At 37.7% G+C, this 22,985-nt stretch overlaps 1 protein-coding gene across 1 annotated transcript in view; it reads left to right on the top strand.

The window, feature by feature from the left end:
• Positions 1-22,855: 22,855 nt before the first annotated feature.
• Positions 22,856-22,985, top strand: part of FANCL (FA complementation group L) — a 78,555-nt gene continuing 78,425 nt past the window's right edge. The window contains exon 1 of the mRNA XM_031655205.1: positions 22,856-22,954. Within this exon, the coding sequence (XP_031511065.1) occupies positions 22,919-22,954 (36 nt within the window). The 5' untranslated portion in view covers positions 22,856-22,918. The remainder of the gene's footprint in view (positions 22,955-22,985) is intronic.

Here is a 22,985-nt window from a genome sequence, read left to right as displayed (position 1 = left end):
TCATCTCCAATAAAAATGTAAAATTAGATTTATCAGTAAAATCTTGGATTCAACAATTCAGAACTTATCCATCCATATGATTCAAATCAAATAAAACATTTTTAACATCTCTTTTGTATCAACATGCACACTGGTGAATGCACCAAACCAGAGTACTTGCCAGCAATAGTTTAGTTTGGGTAGGGAAACAGAACAAATGAGATAGATAAAACGGAACAATGAAACAAGTAAAAACATAGTTTCATAGAAACATCAAGTCAAGTTAATAAAAGGCAGAGTCTTCATATAGTGTGAGATTAAGGATGGATTAAAACTAGGGTATAATTAGGATGATTTTGGAGATGAGTTTTAAGAATGGTTTTGAAAAGTTTTAGCATATGAATCAGCAAGAATTTCCAGTGAGAAGAGTAGGGTGAAGATATGGAATGAAACAATTGTAATACTGGTCGAGAAAATACTAACGGACAAAGCAGAGTGGTCAAGAGTATACCACTTTGACCCATGCATTGCTCTCATCTTTTATTTATTTATTTAGTCTACCACTGTTTACTATGACTATTTGGCATAGGCCCTGTAGTATAACATTGAGATCACTGTGTGGACAGAACACTCAGTGCCTTAGATCCTGTCTTACTCGACTACTCTCAGGCATGGCCAGTTTCAGACATCAGAACAAATTTTGTAGTCCTGTACGGTGGATGCTTGTGAAAAATGGATGACTAAACTTGAATTATCTTTCTAATGTGAGTCACAATCCTACTCTCAAACTACTTCCTCATGCCTTTTCATCATAATCTTGACAACTTCCAAGTCAAACTACTATCTCTACATATTTTTTTTTTTTTCAAAGAGCTACCAATGTTGGAAAACAGAGAATTTTTCTCAGAGAGAGCAATGGCTCTCCTACTTGCTCTCCAACTCTCACCTCAGGCTGTGCTACTAGTTATAGCCACCTGTGAACTCTGAAATTTGGATCAATTCTGCTTTTCTGTTCCCACACTCAGGATATTGAAGAAAAAATTATACCTGCTCCTGCCATAGCTACAAATCCATCATCTCTGGATTCATCTGGGTTTTCAGAGGCATTTGGCAGAAATTCCACATGTCTCCTGTGTTTTTCAAGGTCCTCTCCCATTTTCCATTTTCTCCTTTCTACTGTCCTCAGATCTCCTATGCTAACACCACTCTATTGATGAGATCATTGATCTAATTGAGTCCAAAGATAATACTGCCACTTGATTATATAAAGTGGGCTCATTTCCAGTGGGGGCCTTCTGGTGAGTATTTACTTGAGGCATAACCATTTTTAAGCTCTAGGACAATTTTAAGAAATCCACCTTCTATATACATGTATTCCATAAGCTTGCTTTTTACTAACCCTTTGATCTTGTTTCTTCCAAATACCCCATATCATTAATACCTGCCCAGGAATCACTACATGACCTGACTTATGGGCCAGACCTCCTCCCATGAAAAATATCTAACATGTAAAGCACAAGTTCTACCTACCAAAGGGATTTCTATTCTTCAATTTTCTAAGAGCCAGCAGTCTTGTTCCGTCTGGTATACGAATATTGTATGTGGAGCCATCCTTAAATCAGGCTTAAGGCTTGACATTCTCAGTCAATTGCTTGTAGGACACTGCCTTTAAGCTATAGATGTTAGTTGAAGCTAGTGTGGGAGTTTGGAGAAAGCATGGGAGTGTAGGACCTGTGCAGTTATCTAATTTTACAGGGCACCACAAGCTTTATAGCTGTGTTGATTGGGTAGCACCCAGTTCACTACTGGCAGCATAAGCCAAATGGAATTCCATGGTAAACAGTCCCCTGCAGAGATATTATCAAGTCAGGAAATGTATTAGTCCATTTTCACACTGTTACAAAGAACTACCTGAAGCTGGGCATGGTGGCTAATACCTGTAATCCCATCACTTTGGGAGGGAGAAGTGGGCAGAAACTATCTGCTTAGGAAATAAACTAAGCTTAGGAGTTTGAGACCAGTCTGGGCAACATGGTAAAATCCCATCTCCACTAAAAATACAAAAAATTAGCCTGGTGTGGTGGTACACACCTATAGTCCCAGCTACTTGGGAGGCTGAAGGGGAAGGATTGCTTGAGCCCAGGGAGATGGAGGCTGCAGTGAGCTGAGATCATGCCACTGCACTTCAGCCTGGGCAACAGAGTGAGATCCTGATTCAAGAAATAAAAATTAAAAAATTAAAAGGGAAGAATCCTCAGTTCCAGGAATTGCCCACGTTTAAAAAAAAAAAGAGGCTGGGCGTGGTGGCTCACACCTATAATCCCAGCACTTTGGGAGGCCGAGGCCAAGGCAGGAGGATCACGAGGTCAGGAGATCGAGACCATCCTAGCTAACACGGTGAAACACCGTCTCTACTAAAAATACAAAAAATTAGCCGGGCATGGTGGTGGGCGCCTGTGGTTCCAGCTACTCGGGAGGCTGAGGCAGGAGAATGGTGTGAACCCAAGAGGTGGAGCTTACAGTGAGCTGAGATCTCGCCACTGGACTCCAGCCTGGGCAACAAAGCAAGACTCTGTCGCAAAAAAAAAAAGAAAAAAGAAAAGAAAAAAAGGTGAAAGGTGAAGGGAATGCAAAGCACATCTTACATGGTGGCAGGAGAGAGAGAGAGTACGAGGGGGGATCTACTAAATATTTTTAAACCATCGGATCTCATGAGAACTCACTCACTATCAGGAGAAGAGCATGGGGGAAACCCGCCCCATGATCCAGTTACCTCCCACCTGGTCCCTCCTTCAACACATGGGACTATAATTCGTGATGAGATTTGGGTGGAGACACAGAGCCAAACTATATGTTGCCTACTGAAGAGGGCATGGTCTTTGTCCAAACATGAGAGTTCTTCTCTTTGTATTTCCTACCTGGAGTTACTAAGTCTCCCTTCAGTATCTCAGTTTATTGCAGAAAGTTCAAGCACCATCAGAGGTCATAAGGACCAACTGACAGAGTTACTTGCACTGAAACCCTGGACCAGGTGCTAAGCTTTCTTTTACTGTGGACCTCAATTATAGATGGACAAAATTTGGATCACCTTGTTTGTGGTAAGAGTAATGCAGGCAAATATGTTGCATCTAAGATTTAGATACCATTTTGAAAGCAGGAGCCGAACATGCCACAGATCCTCAAACACCAGGCCTGTTACTGTCACATCAAATCTCTTTACTTTTACAGAATTTCATAGTCAAACCTATGACTTAAGAAGGCATTCAGAATTTTTTCTACTTCCTGATCTTCATATCCTATCAGCATGATGTTTTGTGGGTATTGGATCAAAGTAAATGGTAATGTGGTCAAGGTCTCAGCAAACTAGACTGTAGACTAGAGCCAGAAAGCTGACATATCCCTGAGGCATGACAGTAAAGCATTATGGGTTCCTCTGTCAAAGATAGCAAACTTCTGGTGATTCATGTAAATCAAAATGGGAAAAAATGTTTTAGCAAGATCAAGAACTGCACCATAAGTGCTAAAAGATACCTTAATTTATTTTAACAAGGAGGAAAAAAAATGCAACAGTAGCCACAATTCGAGCCTCAGCTAATTTTGTTTCCAATAATCTGCTATCTTTCTTCAAGACCTATCAGATTGCAAAAGCCAAGCCAGCCTATTAAATTCATCACCATATCTTCCCCTTTCAGGAAGCAGCTTCCAGGGTTGTAGTGCTCCTGTTCGTTCTCTATTTTGGCAGATAAGGAGAGTCAAACGACTACACTTGGCCCTTCCTAAAACAATAGTCCTTACTTTAAAGGTCAGGGAAACTGTGTGGGTATTCAGAAAACTGCCAGTTTTCTAAAATACAAGTTCCAACAATTCACTCAGGATCTGATAACATGTTTTGGAGGGTCCTACTGGGCCTACCATGAAATAAACTCAGATCAGAACTCCACTTATCACCTGAGCTCCATAATAGTCCCCAACTCTGACCTGCTGACTACAGTGGAATTATAGGTCCCTAAGAATCAGTGATAACTTTGAGCCAATAACCAGTATTTCCTAAGTTTAAGTGTTTCCCTTTCCTCAATGCACAAATATTCAGGTTAACAACTGCCAGCCCCATTAGGAAAGACAAGGCAAAAGGTTCACAGTGTGCCTGTGTAGTGTCACAGCAGGATCTTTCCTCATAGGTACTAGCCTTGCCTGCATTGGGTGGTGCCGGGTCTGTGAACCCAAAATTCTCTAGCACATTGGCTCCAGTGAGGCCTCTGTTCACCAGACCTAGAATAGCTTTGGTTAAATAAATCAAGACACACCTTAATTGGCTGTCTGTCTATTTCATTCCTGGGGACCCCATGATTAATTAACCACAGTCAGAGATTTCTGCTACTGAAGCCATTCCCTGATCCCTGAGTGTAGCATCTGGCTATTAAAACAATACCCACTTTGCTTCAGACTGTTAACAGTCATCACCTGGGCCATGCCTCAGCTGGCTTCTCACATCCCTGCTGAGATCAGGAATACAAATTTTATTGCTGCTCCTTCCACAAGCATTCCCAGCCCTGAAAAAAAAAAAAAAAAAAAAAAAAATTCAGCAGAGCACTTTTTAAATATTTGGGTATTCCTCTTTTTTGCTCTATTTTTACTGGCAAGGGAGAGAACTTTTTAGGGTCCTAGCAGGATATAGGTGTGAAGCACAAGACCCATTTAATCTACTTTCTTATCTCCCAAATTCTTTACATTCTTTCTTCTATGCTTTGCCAAGAACTTTCTGGCCCTTTATTTCACCAAATGAGGACAAGGGTTTGCTTTAGCAAACCAAAAACAAAACAAAACAAAACAAAAAAACCTGAAAATTACAGCCAACTGTTTGAGCTACCATATTGAATGTAGTATGTCTTATGAATGAAGCCATCATAATGATTACAGCTTATTTGTGTTCTGGGGAAAAAAAAAGAATTCTTAGATTTCAACACCATTTTAATGTGATTGCACATTAAAATAATAAAAGGAGATTTTTGTTGTTGTTGTTGTTATTTTAATATGATGCTAGTCACACTCCCCACTCCCAAAAATTTCAATAAGAATTTCTGGGGTTAGACCAAGCATTGCATTTTTTCAAACCTGCCCAAATAATTTTGATCCACAATGAGGTTTGAGAACCACTGCCATAGAAATTCTCCTTCACTCTTATTAAATCAAGTTTAGCCTAAGGCTAAACTCATTACATATTTTAAGTTCAGCCTAAAGGTTTCTCCGTTCATCATGAACTATAACATCTATGGAGGTATAAACAGACTGTAGCCTACACTTATGCCAATCACTGAGTTTTGGCCAATCAAATGTTGCCAATTGTTCAGACTGTAAGCAAATGTTGAGCTATATCCAATCCAGTTGTTTATGTACCTTACTTCTGTTTTCTGTACATCACTTTCCTTTTTCTGTCTGTAAATCTTCCACTATGTGGCCGCGCTGGAGTCTCTGAACCTATTCTGTCTCAGAGGCTACCCGATTCATGAATCATTCATTGCTCAATTAAACTCCCTTAAATTTAATTCAGCTGAAGTTTTTCTTTTATCAACTCCCAAGGTTTCTAGTACCACCTATATGCTGATAACATACATTTATAAATCCTCCTAAGATCTTTCTCTGAGCTTCACTCCTCAAAACAATACGTCTCTTTGCCTCCTCCCCCTAATTTGTCAGGAATCTGGAGGCTTACACAATATAAAAGAGATTATCAGATATTTTCACACTTACCATATGCCAGGATCTGTGCCCAAGCTCACAGCAAATAAACCAATCCTAGTCCCTATCTTCTTTGTGCTTACATTTGATTGCTTATTGAGTGTTTCCTAATTTTGGTACTATTGACATTTTGGGGTGAATCATTCTTTGTTGTGGTGACCCTCTCATGCATTGTAGGGTGTTTAACAGCATTGTAGGCATCTACCCACAGGAAGCCATTAATATTCCCTACACCCCCATTATGACAAACAAAAATGAATTGAGATATTGTCACATTTTCCCTGGGGGTTAAATTTGTTCTCAGCTGAGAACCATTGGCTTATGGCTATCTGTACATAAAGGTTTCCCAAGAACCTACATTTTAACTTGTTACATGCAAAATATATTCATTTCTCCTCCATTGTTTCTAATCTTAGATGTTTATACCATTATCAATACTTCACCAATCCAGAACTGGGACAAATGAATATTCTCTCAGAGCTGATATGTTCAAATCAGGATTCAAACAAAGTTTCTGTTATGATTTAAATGTTCCTTTCAAAACTTATTTGAAATTTAATTGCCAACCTAATGGTATTGGCAGGTGAGGCAAATAGGTCTAGAGGGCTCTGCCTTCATGAATGGGTTCATACTGTTGTCACAAGAGTGGGTTAGTTATCATAGGAGTGGACTCCTGATAAAAGAGCCCTCATTTTCCCTCTGCCTCTCCTGCTCTCTTCTGTCTTTTTTGCCTTTCTACCATGAGATGACCCTCATAAGATGCCAGTACCATGCTCTTGGATTTCCCAGCATTCATAACTGTGAAAAACTAATTTCTTTTTTCTCTCTTTTTTTTTTTTTTTTTTTTTTGAGACGGAGTTTTGCCCTTGTTGCCCAGGCTAGAGTGTATGGTCTCTTCTCGCTGCAACCTCCGCCTCCCGAGTTCAAGTGATTCTCCCACTTCAGCCTCCCAAGTAGCTGGGATTACAGGCACCGGCACCCATACCTGGATAATTTTTGTATTTTTAGTAGAGACAGGATTTCGCCATGTTGGACAGGCTGGTCTTGAACTTCTGACCTCAGGTGATCCACCTGCCTTGGCCTCCCAAAGTGCTGGGATTACAGGTGTGAGTCACTGCGCCCGGCCAATAAATTTATTTTCCTTATTAAAATTACTCAGTCTATGGTTTTCTATTATAGCAGCAGAAAATGGACAGTTTCATATTGTTTTTGAGTCTCATGTTTCTTAAGTTTCCTTTAAACTAGAGCAGTCCTTTCCCATTCTGCCTTTTTTCTCTTCATGCCATTGCCCAGATGAAGGAATTGGGTCAGTTGTCCAGTTGTATATCTGACATTCCAGACTGGCCTGATTACTTCCTCTTGATGTCATTTAACTTGTTCCTCTACCCCCCCCCCCCCCCCTTTTTTTCCTGTAAACTAGGAGTTATATCCAAAAGCATGATTGGATTCAGGTCAAATCTTTTTTTGGTGCTGTACTTTACATTGCAGCATATCAGTTAACACATAATGTCCTGCTTTTAGTTGTAGAACATTATGTCCTGATTACATCATTATAGAGTTGATAATTTTTTATCTCATATGTATATATTTCATCCCAACCTTTCATGTAATGGTTTAAGCATCTCTTGAGGCTGATTGCCTAAGTCAATTATTTCTTCAGGAGTTATTAAATGGTCATTTTCTGAAAGTTCAATTTTGACACAGACAATTTGAGATGACAGTTAGACATCTAAAGTAATACCTAAAGTAAACCTTAAAAAACATGTACGATAAATAAAAATTAAAAAAAAAAAATTTCCTCTTGCTCCTTCCTCCTAATTTTCCAAGGTTCCAGAGGCTTACACAATCTAAAATAGGTAACCAGAAAGATATTCACTTTACAATAGTCATTAGAGCTATTAACCAAAATACTGGTTCTCCACAAAGGAGTATGTACTTTTCTGCTCCCCTAAAGAAAGAAGTGGCTATAGTGCTTGATTTGATCAATGAAATGTGAGCAGAAATGACATGTTTCACTTCCCTGAAGAAGCCTTTAAAGCCTACTACTTGATTTGTCCTTCCCTGCCCTCTGCTGCTGTGGTGGTGTTTTAACCTGTGTTGGAATGCAGCATGAGCAAGAGATAAACTTTTGTTGTACAAAGCCACTGAGATTTAGAATTGTTTGTTAGCACTGAAAAACAGAGCCAATCCTGGCTGACATACACACCAAACAGGGAGAACCTAGAGTCTGATGATTGTCACGAGTAAGGCTAGTGACCAAGCCTGGCATCTGGAGAGTCTTAATGTACATCCCTATAGTGCAGGGTTTCTCAGCCTAGGCACATTTGACTTTTTGGGGGGATTATTCTTTGTTGAGGGAGGTCACCTTGTGCATTGTAAGATGTTTAGCAACATCTTTGGCTTCTATCACTAGACACCAGTAGTACCCCCCCCACACATAAACTGTGATAACCAAACTGTCTCTAAGCATTTCCAAATGTCTCCTGGGGGTCAACATTGCCCCAGTTGAAAACCATTGTTTTAGGGCATTCAGGTCTGCTGTTGTTGAAACACTGTACACAGGCTACTATAGATCCTAGAAAGAGAAATATCACCCTGTCAATCCTGAGTTCTGTCAGTGTGCCTTTGATTGGGTTCCCAGATTCAGAGTTTTTAAGGTGTGGCTCTTCCAGTCCATGGGGTGAAAAACACTCCCTTCCCCCACTCCACCCACCCCAGAATCGTGGCATTAAAACTGGTTCTTCTGTCTGCTTCTTGTGATCCTGTATCTACTACCCTTAGAAATACATATCATCAGGGATGCTGTATTATTCTCACACTGCTAGTAAAGACATACCCGAGACTGGGCAATTTATAAAGGAAAGAGGTTTAATTGACTTGCAGTTACACATGGCTGGGGAGGCCTCAGGAAACTTGCAATCATGGTGGAAGGCACCTCTTCACAGAGTAGCAGCAGAGAGAATGAGTGCCAAGTGTAGGGGGAAGCCTACCCTCATTAATCAAACCATCAGATCTTGTGAAAACTCACTATGACTAGAACAGCATGAGGGTAATCACCTCCATAATTCCATTACCTCCCACTGGGTCCCTCCCACAATGAACACGTGGGGATTACAGGAACTACGGTTCAAGATGATCTGGATAGAGATGCAGCCAAACCATATCAGATGGTATAGATATCATTTTTGACTCTGAAAAAAATATCTAATTGATGTATATCCTTTTCAGGAAAGTAGATGTACCAAGCCATTTTTGACTTAGCTAACCTTATGCGACTCCAGATAAGTCAAACACTTCCCTTTGAAAAATGGAACTAATCACAATACCTCAGAGTGACTTGTCTTCTGTGGGCATCTCTCTCAATGGGAAAGAAAGAAGAAACCTTACAAGTTTAATTTCTGGTGGGATATCCTAATAAATATAATAACTATAATAATACTAACATTATTTTTAATAATTGCCAATATCTCTTGAGAGCTATGTACTAAGCCATGTTACATGTATCTCATTAATCCTCCCAACAGTCCTGAAGGTATATATTTTGTTATTCCATATTTTAAATATAAGAAAATAGGGGGACAGAGGAGTTAAGTAATTTTCCCACAATAACACACTAGTAACTTTCAGAGTTTGGACTCAAGTCCATTCATTCAGTTTGACTTCCAAGATCCCCTCTCTGAACTCCTTACATTAAAAATATAATCAAGTGAGAGTTCCATTTCTGGAAAAAAAGGCAGGAGAACATGTTGGGGACCATTCCCCAGTGATACTACCACAACTGGTGAAAATTATTTTAAAAAACAAATCATTTAATGTTTCTGGAAATTGTCTTAAGGGTATACAGTTTCCTCTTAAAGTAGGAAACAGTTATTCAAGAAAATCTACTAAATCTCAACAATGATGGCATCCGTGTTACTTGAGCCGTAACACATTGTTTCTCTCCTGCTTTCTAGCTCAGCATGACGGAAGTTCTACTTTGGATGGTTATCACCAAAATGGTGCTCCTTCTCCCCTCAGTTCACAGTTATGGTATACAAAATCTCACTGGGAGAAGTAGGCCACCGGCATTTCTTTTTCTTTTCTTTTCTTTTCTTTTTTTTTTTTTTTTGAGAGGGAGTCTCACTCTGTTACCCACGCTGGAGTGCAGTGGCGCCATCTCGGCTCACTGCAAGCTCCGCCTCCCGGGTTCACGCCATTCTCCTGCCTCAGCCTCCCGAGTAACTGGGACTGCAGGCGCCCGCCACCACGCCCAGCTAATTTTTTTTTTATTATTTTTATTTTTAGTAGAAATGGGGTTTCGCCGTGTTAGGCAGGATAGTCTCGATCTCCTGACCTCGTGATCCACCCGCCTCGGCCTCCCAAAGTGCTGGGATTACAGACGTGAGCCACCATGCCGGGCCGCCACCGGCATTTCTTACCCCCTCTAGCTCCAAGCTGCTGAGCTTAGATTCTGGTGAGTGCACCTAAGAAGTCAGACTCCCTTCCCACATCCAGTCCCTACTAATAGGGTAAAGGTCCTACCCTAGCTACAGCATGGCAAGGAATACTGGGGTCTCTGATCATGCACTTCAGCTTGCTTATACCGTGTAGGTCTCATAATGGGAGCCATAAGCTAAAAATAAGGTATACGAATGCCTAATAAGCATATGAAAAGATGCTCAATATTAGCCACTGGGAGAATGCAAATAAACCACACTGAGGCATCACTTCACGCCAACGAAGATGACTATAATCAAATAGGGATATAATAACAAGTCTTGAGGAGTAGGTGAAGAAATTGGAACTGTCATATATGCTGGTGAGAACGTAAAACAGTGCAGCATTTTGGAAAACAGGATGACAGTTCTTTAAAAGGTTAAGTATCTCCACAATTACTTTATGACCCAGCAGTTTACATTCTAGGTACATACTCTAAAGAAATAAAAACATATCTACATAAATCTTGTACATGAATGTTCTTAGCAGCATTATTCTTAATAGCCCAAAAGTGGAGACCACCCAAATATCCATCTACTGATAAGTGGTTAGTATATAAAATATGACATATCCATACAATGGAACAATATTCAATCATAATTGAAGGACTGATAGAAGCTACGACATGAATGGACGTTGAAAACATTAAGCTAAGTGAAAGAAGCCAGTTGCAAAAGGCCACTTATGGTATAATTCAATATATATGAAATGTAGAGAATAGACAAATCTACAGAGACACAAAGTAGATTATTGGTTGCCTGGGGGTACAGGTAGGGGAAATGGGGAGTGACAGTTAATAACAATGGTGTTTCTTTGGGGGGATAAAAATGTTCTAAAATTGATGATAGTGATGGTTGCACAACTCTGTGAATTTGTTAAAATACTTGAATTATACAATTTAAAGGGATGGTTATATGATGTATGAATTATGTATCAATAAAACTGTTATAAAATACAATCAAGTGTTAGAGTGTCTTCCTGATATAGGAAGACATTATATAGTATAGTGAAAGTAGGAGTATAGTAGAGTGTAGTTAGAGAGTAGAGAGTAGGAGCTACATCTTATTTATCTATTTTCTTGTATCACAGAGGTCTAGTACAGAGGCAGAGAGCATGGGTTTCGGAATTAGATCAACCTAAGTTTAAGTTCCAGTGTTGTGACATACTAGTTGTGTGACCTTGGGAAAATCATTTAAGTTCTCTAAGCCTCAGTTTCCTCATTTATATAATGGAGATGATACAACTAACATCAAAGAGTTGTCAACAGAGATTCAATGTGATAATGCATGAAAAGCATTTACTATAGTGCTTAGCACATAGTAAGTTCTCAAGAAATGTTATGCTGCATTTATAGCAGTTGCTTAATAAACATATGTTAAAAATAAATGGAAGAGGGCAATGTAACATATGTGGACAAATAATTGGGAGTAAGATCTTGAAAAAATTCAAATACTGTTATGACATTGAATTTCATACTTGCCAGCATGAGTAGGAACTTACGATGCATTCTTGGGTTGGGGAATATGATAAGAAATTTTGAGCTAGAGTTTTACAACAATTAGGAATAAAAGTCTTTTAGAGAAATGGTGTTATAGGCAAATAATAAAACTAGGAGAAAATAGAAATTATGTCTGCCTGGAATCAAGAAGCCACTTCTCTCCAAGCTTCAGTTTACAAAGCTGTAACATGTATAGTAATCTTTGCTCCAGCTACCTCACAGAATAATTGGCAAGCCCAAATTACATGATGTATATGAAGGAGTTTTGAAAAATATACAAATGAAAGTAATTAGCCTTATTAAATTATTAGTCTTAAACAATAGCATCAGCTACCCTGCACATATGTTTATTCAAATATTATTTTATGATCGTCACTAGTTGGATTGTCTGTGAAGCAGACTGTGAGAGAGAATGTTCAGGCCAGGTGTAGTGGTTCACACCTGTAATCCCAGCACTTCGGGATACTGAGTTGGAAGGGTTTCCTTGAGCCCAGAGGTTTGGGTTAAGCCTGGGCAACATAGTGGGACCCTGCCTCTACCACAAATAAAACATTAGCCAGGTGTTATGGTGCATGCCTGTAGTCCCAGCAACTCAGGAGGCTGAGGTGGGAAGATTGCTTAAGCTCAGGAGGTCGAGGCTGCAGTGAGCCATGATTGTGCCAGTGCATTCCAGCCTGGGTGACAAAATGAGAACCTGTCTCAAAATAAAAAAAAAAAAAAAAAAGAGAGTTTCTTAGAAGGAAGTCTCTTGGGAGCGCTGGTGGAGTCAACACCTGTGGGAAAAGGGAAGGAAGCAGGGTTGGGTGGAGGGAGAAGCTGGAATGGGATTTAGGCACAAAAAGTCATCATCCGATTGTAAAAGGAAATCTGAAGCTGAGATAGCCCTTCAGAGTTATTCTCTATTGGAAGGAGGGGGCAAGGCCTTCTTACTCCTGCACTGGCAACCATTAAGTAAGTGCCAACCTGGGAACAGTGCATGACTTTGAGCCATTCAGCTCATTTTTCAGCCAAGGGCAATTCACAGAAAAAGCTGACAGCTGAGCACTGTGGGTGGACAACCTTCTCAGCAGGTGGGGCAATGTCAATCAGTCCTGAGGAGAATTGGGGCAGCACAGCACCTCATCCTTAAAAATAATAAAGTAGAAGTTTGCCAGTCATGAGGTAAATTCTACCAAAAAATTTCCCATTTGGATAAATCAGGCCAATTGGTGCTGTTTTTTTCTCAATTATCTAACTCAGAAAAAACCCACCTTCTTCTTATGTAACTCAATGACTAAGATCATTTTAACTATGTCCATTTTTGGTAATGTTTTGAATAGAAAAGACTGGCCCGGCATGGTGGCTCATGCCTATAATCCCAGCACTCTGGGAGGCCGAGTTGGGAGGATTGCTTGAGCCGGGGAGTTGGAGACCAGCCTGGGCACCACAGGTAGACCCTGTCTCTACAAATAATAAAGAAAATTAGTTGGGCGTGGTGGCCCACGCCTGTGATCCCAGCTACTCCGGAGGCTGAGGAGGGAGGATTGCCTGAGCCTGGGAGGTTGAGGCTGCAGTAAGCCTGATTGTGCCACGGCACTCCAGCCTAGCCAACAGAGCAAGTCTCCGTCTCACAAAAAAAAAAAAAAAAAAAAAGACGATTATTGAAAAGATAAGTAGTCAAAATATCTAAATGTAGTCATTAGATCATTTTAGTTGCTAAAAAAAGAATTTCCTGTCATGAAATAAGTTCATTAGGAAGATTTGGAACAGAGAAATTATTGATTGCATCAGATATATATTTTTATTTTACCGGCATTAAGTTACTTTGATGTTCAAGTTTTGTATACATCTGGAAAACAATATCCTTTAAGATCATTAGAATAGCAAAATAATGTGGGTTTTAAAATACTTCGATAATAAACAAATCTGAGGCACATAGAAAATTGATTATATCATAAGATAAATTAATTTACTTTTAACACAAAAGCCTTTTGCCTTTTTCTTAAACAATAAAAGTATGCTAACATATTTGTCTGTTGGAATCATCCACTTGCACTGCTGTTGCAAAGATTTTAAAAGTCAGTTTAAAATGCGTTTTTTCCCCAAAAGCTTAAAAACTTTTAATTCTTGATAAGTTTTTTTCTCATTTTAATGACTTTTTTCTACCTTCTGGGGTTTTTATTTTTTATTTCATTTTATTTTTATTTATTTTTATTTCTTTGAGACAGGGTCTTGTTCTGTTACCCAGGCTGGAGTGCAGTGGCATAATCTTGGCTCACTGCAACCTCTGCCTCCTAGGCTCAAGCAATCCTCTCACCTAGCAGAGTAGCTGGGACCACAAGCATGCACCATCACGCCCAGCTAATTTTTTGTATTTTTTATTGAGGCAAGATTTTGCCATGTGTCCAGGCTGATCTTGAAATCCTGGGCTCAAGTGATCCATCGGCCTCGGCCTCCCAAAATGCCGAGATGACAGGCATGAGCCACCATGCCCGACCCTTTCTGAGATTTTTAAATGTTCAGAATTATTGACCTTAGAAATAAGGAATAAAAAAAGCAAGAGCAAACTTACGTGTAATAAAATATTCTAGAAATTCAGCATGAATTTGTTACCAGTCTAGTAATTAGTGATCTTAAAGGTATTCAGTTTCATTACTCCACAGTAATAAGAGGCTAATGAAGTGTTTTCAAATGGAAGTTCAACAGAAAAAAACTTTGATAAATAGACAATATTATTTATAATTGTTTATCTCAGGGTAGTTGTTTCAGACTCATTGGATGTGTTTGAGTGTGCATCCTTAATCTGCACTATATCATTCAGGTTTTCTCATAGAAACAAATTGAAGAATAATTATGGTGCATCAGAGCAGTGGTCTTTAAATGTTTTCAGTCACATGAAAATTGAACAAATTTTAAATGTAGAAAATAACTTCATACTAATATGTTACTAGATTTTATTTATGTTTGTTTACTAGAATAAATATCAATATTCTAAGAGTCCTAAAACTTGTATGATTTTATCTTTTATCTTTGTCGGTCCGGTTTTAATTTAGAAGCCCAGCTGTAAAACTTGGACTAGTCAGCCTTGACATGTGATATGTTTTCCTTTGTGCCTTTTTCCTTTCATAATATGTTTTTCTTTGTGCTTTATTTTTTAGGCCATAAAGGAAATGAGATTAAATTGAATCCTCCTCAAGTGGACTATTTGAAGAATAACCATTTGTCTTTTTAATAAAACAACTTTATATACTTAGGAAGAGTTTAAAGAATATTTTTAAATTCCTGTTAATTTTCAATAGTTACTTAAAATGTTTTTGTCACTTTAAAATGATAATATATAATCATTTTTGAATGATATAAACCTACAGAAAGGAAATTATCTGCATCTGAATTTGTAAGGTTTTTATGTTCATAATTTGAATATAAGCATCTAATAAATTTGGGAATTCTCATTTCATCAAACAAAATAGTAAAACTTTATGTAAAGATATTTTGCCTCAATTGCTTGTTGCTGCTCACTCTATACTGAACTGAACTTCATCTTCCAGTGCAGTAATTGGTTCATAACTTTACAGCATCATTTCCCGTAAGTACTTATTTTCCAACTGAAAATGTATAAGGTTAAACTTTCTTCTCCGTTGTTGACAAAATAATAAAAATATCCAATGTTGGCATTGCACTTTAGATTTCACAAACATTTTTATTAAACAGAGTAACAAACAATATGAATAACAATTTCAAAGTAAGTTCTTTTTTAGATTTATCTTTCAGATAATTCCTATTTAACTGTAATTATTTTGTAAAACCATTTTTCACAAATGCATTTTTAGAGTTGCAAACAACCTTAGAAATCATTAAGTAACTTATCCAAAGTCAAGCATTCAGCCACATGTAGTGGCTCACGCCTGTAATCCCAGCATTTGGGGAGGCCGAGGCAGGTGGATCATTTGAGCCCAGGAGTTCAAGACCAGCCTGGGCAACATGGCAAAACCCCATCTCCACAAAAATAATACAAGAATTAGTTGGGCGTGTTGGTGGGTGCCTGTAGTTCCAGCTACTTGGGAGGCTGAGGTGGAAGGATGATTTGAGTCCAGAGAGGTTGAGGCTACAGTGAGTCATGATCTTGCCACTGTACTCCAGCCTAGGCACCAAAGTGAAATCCTGTCTCAAAGAAAGAAAGAAAGAAACAAAACTCCCCAAAACTAAAGTCTAGCATTCATGAAAAGAAGGCCAACTCACAATAGAAAAATGAGCACCCCCTCAAAAAAACTATGGATAATTCAAGAGAAGGAAATATTAATGGATCTTATATAAAAGATACTTGGCTTTATCATAATAAAAGAAATAAAAATTTAAACGATAACACAATGCCACTTTCACTTACATATTGGTAAAGATCAAAGCATTTGATGACACATTTGAATTGATAAGGCTATAGAAAAGCAAGTACTCATAAATTGCTGTGGGAGAGTGAACTGGTACAAGTTCTCAAGAGGGTAATTTTGCAGTATCAATAAAAATTACTGTTGAATGTATACATTGGTCAAAATTTATGCACACTAAAAAGGGTAAAATTTATGTAAATCATACCTTAATTTTTTTAAATGAGAAAAGTTAGTATTAGTCTTCTCAAAATAAACTTTATATTACCTTTAGAGAGAATGAGGTTGATTTATAGTTACTGGTATGCAATAAACTCCACGATACATTAAGTGAAAACAGTAAAACCAACTATTTGAACCCAAGTTTTTTATTCTCTTTTCATGTTACTGTGCTTTCTTTAATTTAATAGATGATTTTAATTCTGACAGCATTTAGATATTTAAAACTCTTTGCTAATGTCTTACTTTTAAAAATTCATTGAAATGTTAAGTAACTTGCTTTACATAGAAAAATAAGAGATCCTTAACTTTTAAAATATCAGCTAATTATATATCCTTCTCTTCATCTTGGCATTGTTTTGATCTTTTTCACACATTAGTATCTTATACATACTTTTTATGTACAAATATTGTATGCCTATGTGTAATTTTAATGGCTTTTAGACATTCTACCATATTACTATAACTTAGCCATTTCCAACTTATTGGATATTTGGTTGTCTCCTATTTCTGGGAACATTTCTGGATTATTTTCTTGGTATATACTTCTATATGTGGCACTTGCTCAAAAGAAAATCATTTTTCTTTCCTGCTATATTTAAATAGATTGCTTTTCAAAAAACCTTTTGCCAATTACTCATAACCATCAGCAAATGCATAATTTTATCTGCTAATAATGACTTTTACATACTTAAGATTTTGAAGAATATAAGAAAGTTTTGCTAAGATACTTGAAATATTTTTGTTATTTTGAAATTACTGTATGCTTATAAAAATCCATTTTAAATTTTGGAACAAAAGTTAATTAGCTTTTATTCATTTATTTAACAACATTTCATAAAGCCAGGTATTTTCACATTACAGGTAATATTGTTATTTTATTTGTTCTATTTTGTTCATAGATAGAAACAAGCAACATTAAATAGAAACCAAATTGTTATTTCAGCAAATCCTATCCCAATTGACAAAGGATTGTTTAAAAGAAATGGCATAGACCATAACCAAATCTTATTTATTTTTCATAGATGAGGGACATTTTAGGATAAAAAAATTATAATTTCATTACCTCCTTATTTATTTGAGTATATTTCATTACTGTATAGATCATACATTCTCTAAAATGTAAAACTGGTTCCTTATTGCTTCTTATAATGTTACCCATCCATCTTTAGTATTTTCAAAGATGATGTTCACTTTGGTTAAGCATCAAAATATAAATTAATTTTAGTAGTCTCACGAAAGAAAAAATTGTTTTGAAAAAATAGAAAATAACCGGAAAGCATACTGCAATATCTTTGGAATTGCAGTGATCATATTGGATCTTCAGTCTGAAAATTTGTCATATAGGGTATAATTTTATTAGTAATGCTATGCCAAAAAAGTTCTAATTTTTGTGTGCGTGTTAGAAGGATTTCATAGTGTTGCAGAAATGGAGAGTAGTGCATCTCGTAAACATTCTCTTCTTTATTCTTACTAACAGAACTTTAGGTAAAAAACAAAAACAAAAACAAAAAAAACCACTGCATTTCCCAGCCCCTTTGCATATGAGAATGGTCAGTGTTCAAAAGGACCTCTGAGAAAGCTATTATTGTCCTTCCCTCTAGTGATGGTTAGAGTTCTGGCAGCCATTTGGGACTGTAACGGATGGGTCAATAAAATTTCAACTCCCTAATGTCTGATCCAAATTGTGATTGATTTTTTAGCTTTAAAAAAAAGTTTATCTGTTTATAACTAAATAATTTTTACATAATTTTACATAAGAAGTTCTTTTAAATAACGGTTCGACACTAACAAACTACATTCATTTAGCCGATATCCTCTAAGCCTTAACTATGTGCCAGGCTAACTCTGAGTTTGGCACTGTAAAACTTCTGTCTGAACAATTATTCATTTGATTAATGCAATGACTTTCAATTATAGCAGCACAATAGAATCAGATATGAGAATTTAGGTTTACTAAGTCTAGGGTAGTGGTGTTAGCTTGTATCAGATTTGCCTAATTAAAACGTAAATTTTTATTTTGTTTTGTTTTTTATTTTTTATTTTGAGACAGAGTCTCACTCTGTCACCCAGGCTGGAGTGCAGTGGTGTGATCTCGGCTCCCTGCAACCTCCGCCTCCCGGGTTCAAGGGATTCTTGTGCCTCAGCCTTCTGAGTAGCTGGAATTACAGGAGTGCACCACCATGCCTGGTCAATTTTTGTATTTTTAGTAGAGATGGGTTTTCGCCATGTTGGTCAGGCTGGTCTCAAACTCCTGACCTCAAGTGATCTGCCTGCCTTGGCCTCCCAAAGTGCTGGGATTATAGGGATGAGCTACCGCACCTGGCCCATGAATTTGTTACACACATACTTGTTAAAACAGATTGTTGAACCCTTCTTCCTGAAATGAGAGATCCAGTAGATCTGAGTTGGTGTGTTCTTTTAAGGTGATGCCGATGCTGCTGGTCCAGAGATCATACTTTTGATAACCTTTCAGCATCATCTAGGCACCTATATATTAAAATATTTTAAAATGATTTTGATGGTTTAGGGACAGTATTGAAAACTTTTATTGAGAATGAGTAAGATTAAATCTGTTTCCTCTCATTCATTTTGATCTATTAGCTCGAGTTTTCCAGAGTAAAAGTGAGGGATTTGTGCATCTTCTTTCCTCTTTGGATGTAGAAAGTCCTTTTCTCAGGGATGGAATTGCTTTCCTTTTGGAGTCTTCGGGCAAGTGGGATTGATTAGCTTCAAGCAGAATTTCAAAATAAACATACAGTAATTTTTCCCTTTGATTTCTCTTGCTGCATCCTTCATCCTCCTCTTAACAACTACTCTTCTCTAATCCTATGTACTTATTATTCTCTTTTTTCTCCTAACCTCTACAACTGTGGCCTTTTCAAGTTTGCACCCCCTGTAAATAGGTCTCTTCTATTCTGCCACTGTCAACTGCAACATTTATTTCCTGAGTTGTAATTTTTGTTAGATGCTAGTAATCTGAGGACATTTATCCCAGTTGCTCATTAAAAAGTACAAAAATACACTGATTAATCTCTCTAATCAGTGGCTTTCGCTGGGTGTGGGGATGATGTTTCCTGGGAAGAGGGTCCTTGTACTTTGCTAAGAAGAGGGTTGTTTAATAATCTGGATTCTTCTATACTTTTGAACAGCCTGTTTACCTTCTTACGCTTTCTTTAGATGATGACCCTATAAATATTCTTCTGATTCCAGGCTAATCTTTGTAACCCATCAACTCTTTTAGCAGACTTAACCCTTAAATGGTCTTTTGTTTACCTGTAGTTGGGTTGTGGGTATCATTGCTCCTCAAGTCTACAGCTCAGAGTGAAGCAGAAATTGTTATTCTGTACCTGCAATGGATCTAGACTCATTGTCGGTAAAACCTACCTACCACGGGAGTGTGCTCCAAAAGAGTTGGGGTAGGGTTGTAGGAGCCAGATTATCTTCTTCATATATCACTGTACCAAACTTTGGTCACATAATTAAGTCTTTGTAGTTTATTTCTTATGAATATGCTCTTCTCAAGGCTGAAAAATTATTCACTACATCACAATTTATAAACTGCTATTTAGTGTCTTGATAGAAAAAAGCAAGAGCAAACTGATCTTTCAAATTAATAAATGCTTTTGCATGATCAAATCCAAAGGCCTCTCTATAATTCTCAATTTTTTCAACCTTTAGGTAGCATTTTACACTCCTGATCATACCTTAATCTTGAATATCTGCTGTCTTTTCCATTCTATGACACAGTGTTGTAGAGAATAGGATATTATTGGCTTGCTTTTCCAGTTTTTTTGAAAACTTTTAAATGGCTATTCTTCCTCCACTTTCTCCTAGTTTTCATTTTCCCTTGATTTTCACATTTCCTAAGGTTCTCCCTTCATCTCTCTTCTCAGCAGACTCAAACAATTTCTCCCTTATTAATCTTATTAATGTTAATGGCAGGCATCCTATCTTCTTCCATTACTAGTGGGAACTGGGAGAAGAAACTCTTGGGACATAGCTGAACATTTGGGCTATATAATAGGGATAACAGATGCTAATTGGAGTGGTATAAGCATTTTAAATTTTAATTTTTAATTTTAAGACTAATAATTCTCCTTTAAAAAATTAAAATATAAAAGTCTCCAAGGGTCATTATCCCCATTCTTGGTTCTCATCTCCATCCCCCAAAGTAACCATTCGTAGTAATATAGTGTGACTTTACTTATTTATTTGATTATGAATGTTGTAATAGTAAGCATACCATTCTGGAATTTGTGCTGTTTATTTATCAAAATGTTTGGATATTTTTCTGTGTTAGAATATACAGTTCTTCCTCAGGCAATAGCATTTAAATAGTAGTAATTTTGGTGGCAAAGTATATAAATGAAATCCTGTCTAGCATATCCTGTGGAACTTGAACTTTAATGAGGGTCGTTGTGCAGTTTGTCAGAGTGATTCCAAAATGGAAATCATGCTGATGGTGGTAGAAGTAGTTCCTTGGCTTTCTGATCTTTAAACATATTGAGCATTCTTTTTTTTTAAATTCTGGGGCGGCTGACTTCAAATGGGCTATATATAGACAATGGTTCCAGCATACCACATATGAATTGATGATGGTAGTGAGTATCCAACTTTCAGTCTTGAACACCTAAGGATAATAGTCGAGTAATTGAATTAAAAAGTCTTTATATGGTATCTTACCTTGTTCCCTGGTCATTGGATTTCTTCAATTATAGATTTTATTGATAAAGAATGCTCATTTACAAGTTCAATTACCAATAACAGTGACTTGGATATCTTTTCTTTAAAAACTAAGATGATAAATTAGCAATAAATATTCTGGAAATCTTTAAGTCTAATAACCTAGTTATGGGGATTCCGAATCAAGGAGTCAACTGCTTTTGGCAAGTGATTACACTGTGCAGACTATCAGTGGTAAAGGTGAGTGTGATGTAAGGTCACAGCCAAAAGACTGTGTTCTAGGAAATGACTCCTCACCGGACACCAAATCTTGTCCTTGCATCTTGATTTTGAACTTCTCAGTCTCCATGACTGAGAAATTAATTTCTGTGGATTACCTATCCAGTTTATGGTATTCTGTTATAACAACCCAAATTAAGATATTTAGTAAATAATTTATTAGCACCTACAATGCAACAGGAAATATGCTAAATGATTAAGGAGAACAATAATTTTCAGAAGATTCAAAAAGGTTTCCAAAAAGACATAGCACTTGAGAAGAACTTTCAAGAAAGGGTAGAAGTTCCAAGGGGGAAACTGTGGTGGTGGGGAAGTTTAAGGTACTGGATACAATAAAGGTCTTAATTTACAGATAAATTATAAAGTGCTTAAAGTAAGGGACTATATGTCCTCTTAATCTTTGTGTTGATCCCACTTTTGCGCAGCCTTTACTTTATTCTTATTAGAGAAAATGTAGCATGGCCATCCTTAATCACCAAGTTGCAAAATAAAGCAGGTGTTATGTCCTGACCCTGCAGAGATACTCAAACCTTAGCATGCATCAGAATCACCTGGAGAGCCTGTTAAAACACAGACTGCTGGGCCCTATTCCCAGAGTTTGGGATTCCTGAGGTTTGAAATAGGGTCCTGTAGGGAATGAGAAACATCTTTCTTTCCTGTAACTAGATTCCTGTTTGAGTCCCTTATAAGAAAAGACAGATTAATAAGAGAAAAGCATGCAAATTTACTTAAGTTTTATGTGGCATGGGAGCCTTCAGAAATGAAGCCCAAAGAAACAGAAAAACCTGTGCATTTTTTTTTTTTTTTTTTTTGAGATGGAGTCTCCCTGTGTCTCCCAGGCTGGAGTGCAGTGGCGTGATCTCGGCTCACTGCAAGCTCCGCCTCCCGGGTTCACGCCATTCTCCCGCCTCAGCCTCCCAAGTAGCTGGGACTACAGGCGCCCGCCACCACGCCCAGCTAGTTTTTTGTATTTTTAGTAGAGACGGGGTTTCACCATGTTAGCCAGGATGGTCTCGATCTCCTGACCTCATGATCCACCTGCCTCGGCCTCCCAAAGTGCTGGGATTACAGGCTTGAGCCACCGCGCCCGGCCAAACCTGTGCATTTTAAGAAGGAACAGTGGACAGTTGTGGGGAAGTACGGTTGGACAACGCAATAAACTGGGGTAAGCTGTCAAAAGTCTTTTTGTTCAGATTCTTTTCTATGTCCCTGTTTCTTTAGAGATAAGGATATTTCTTTCCTGTGGGTATAGGAAGAGCACCTCTGGATTGAGGATCCAATAACCTGCCTCAGGGAAGAAGGATGGGAGAAGGTCAGAGAGTGATCTTAGGTTTTGCTGTTTTTCTCAAATGTCAAGGAGCCATATTTTGGGGTAGCATATCCTGAACCCCATCAGCAGTGAAAACTTGTATTTCTACATAGTCCCCAGGTGATGCTGTTGCTAGGTTCTGGGATCATATTTTGAGAACCACTGCTTTAATGTAATTTATATCTAACCACTGCTGCAGCATTCTTTTCTGTAAGCATCCAGAATGCTGTGACAATTCTTGTCAAACTTTAAGAATCTTCAGGATATCAAATTCTGTCTTGAGGGCAATAAAGATGGGTAGGGGACAAAACGATCTTTGCACAACCTTTGGCACATTACAATGATGTTTTCCAAATAGTAGGGCTCAAACACGTGATGCATTGGAAAATTGGAAAATCAAGTAATCATATGGTAAATATTTTAGTAAGTTTCTTATTTAATC

Source organism: Papio anubis, chromosome 14 (genome assembly GCF_008728515.1).
Source record: "Papio anubis isolate 15944 chromosome 14, Panubis1.0, whole genome shotgun sequence".
Taxonomy (NCBI): Eukaryota; Metazoa; Chordata; class Mammalia; order Primates; family Cercopithecidae; genus Papio; species Papio anubis.
This window is presented reverse-complemented; position numbering and strand designations above follow the sequence as displayed.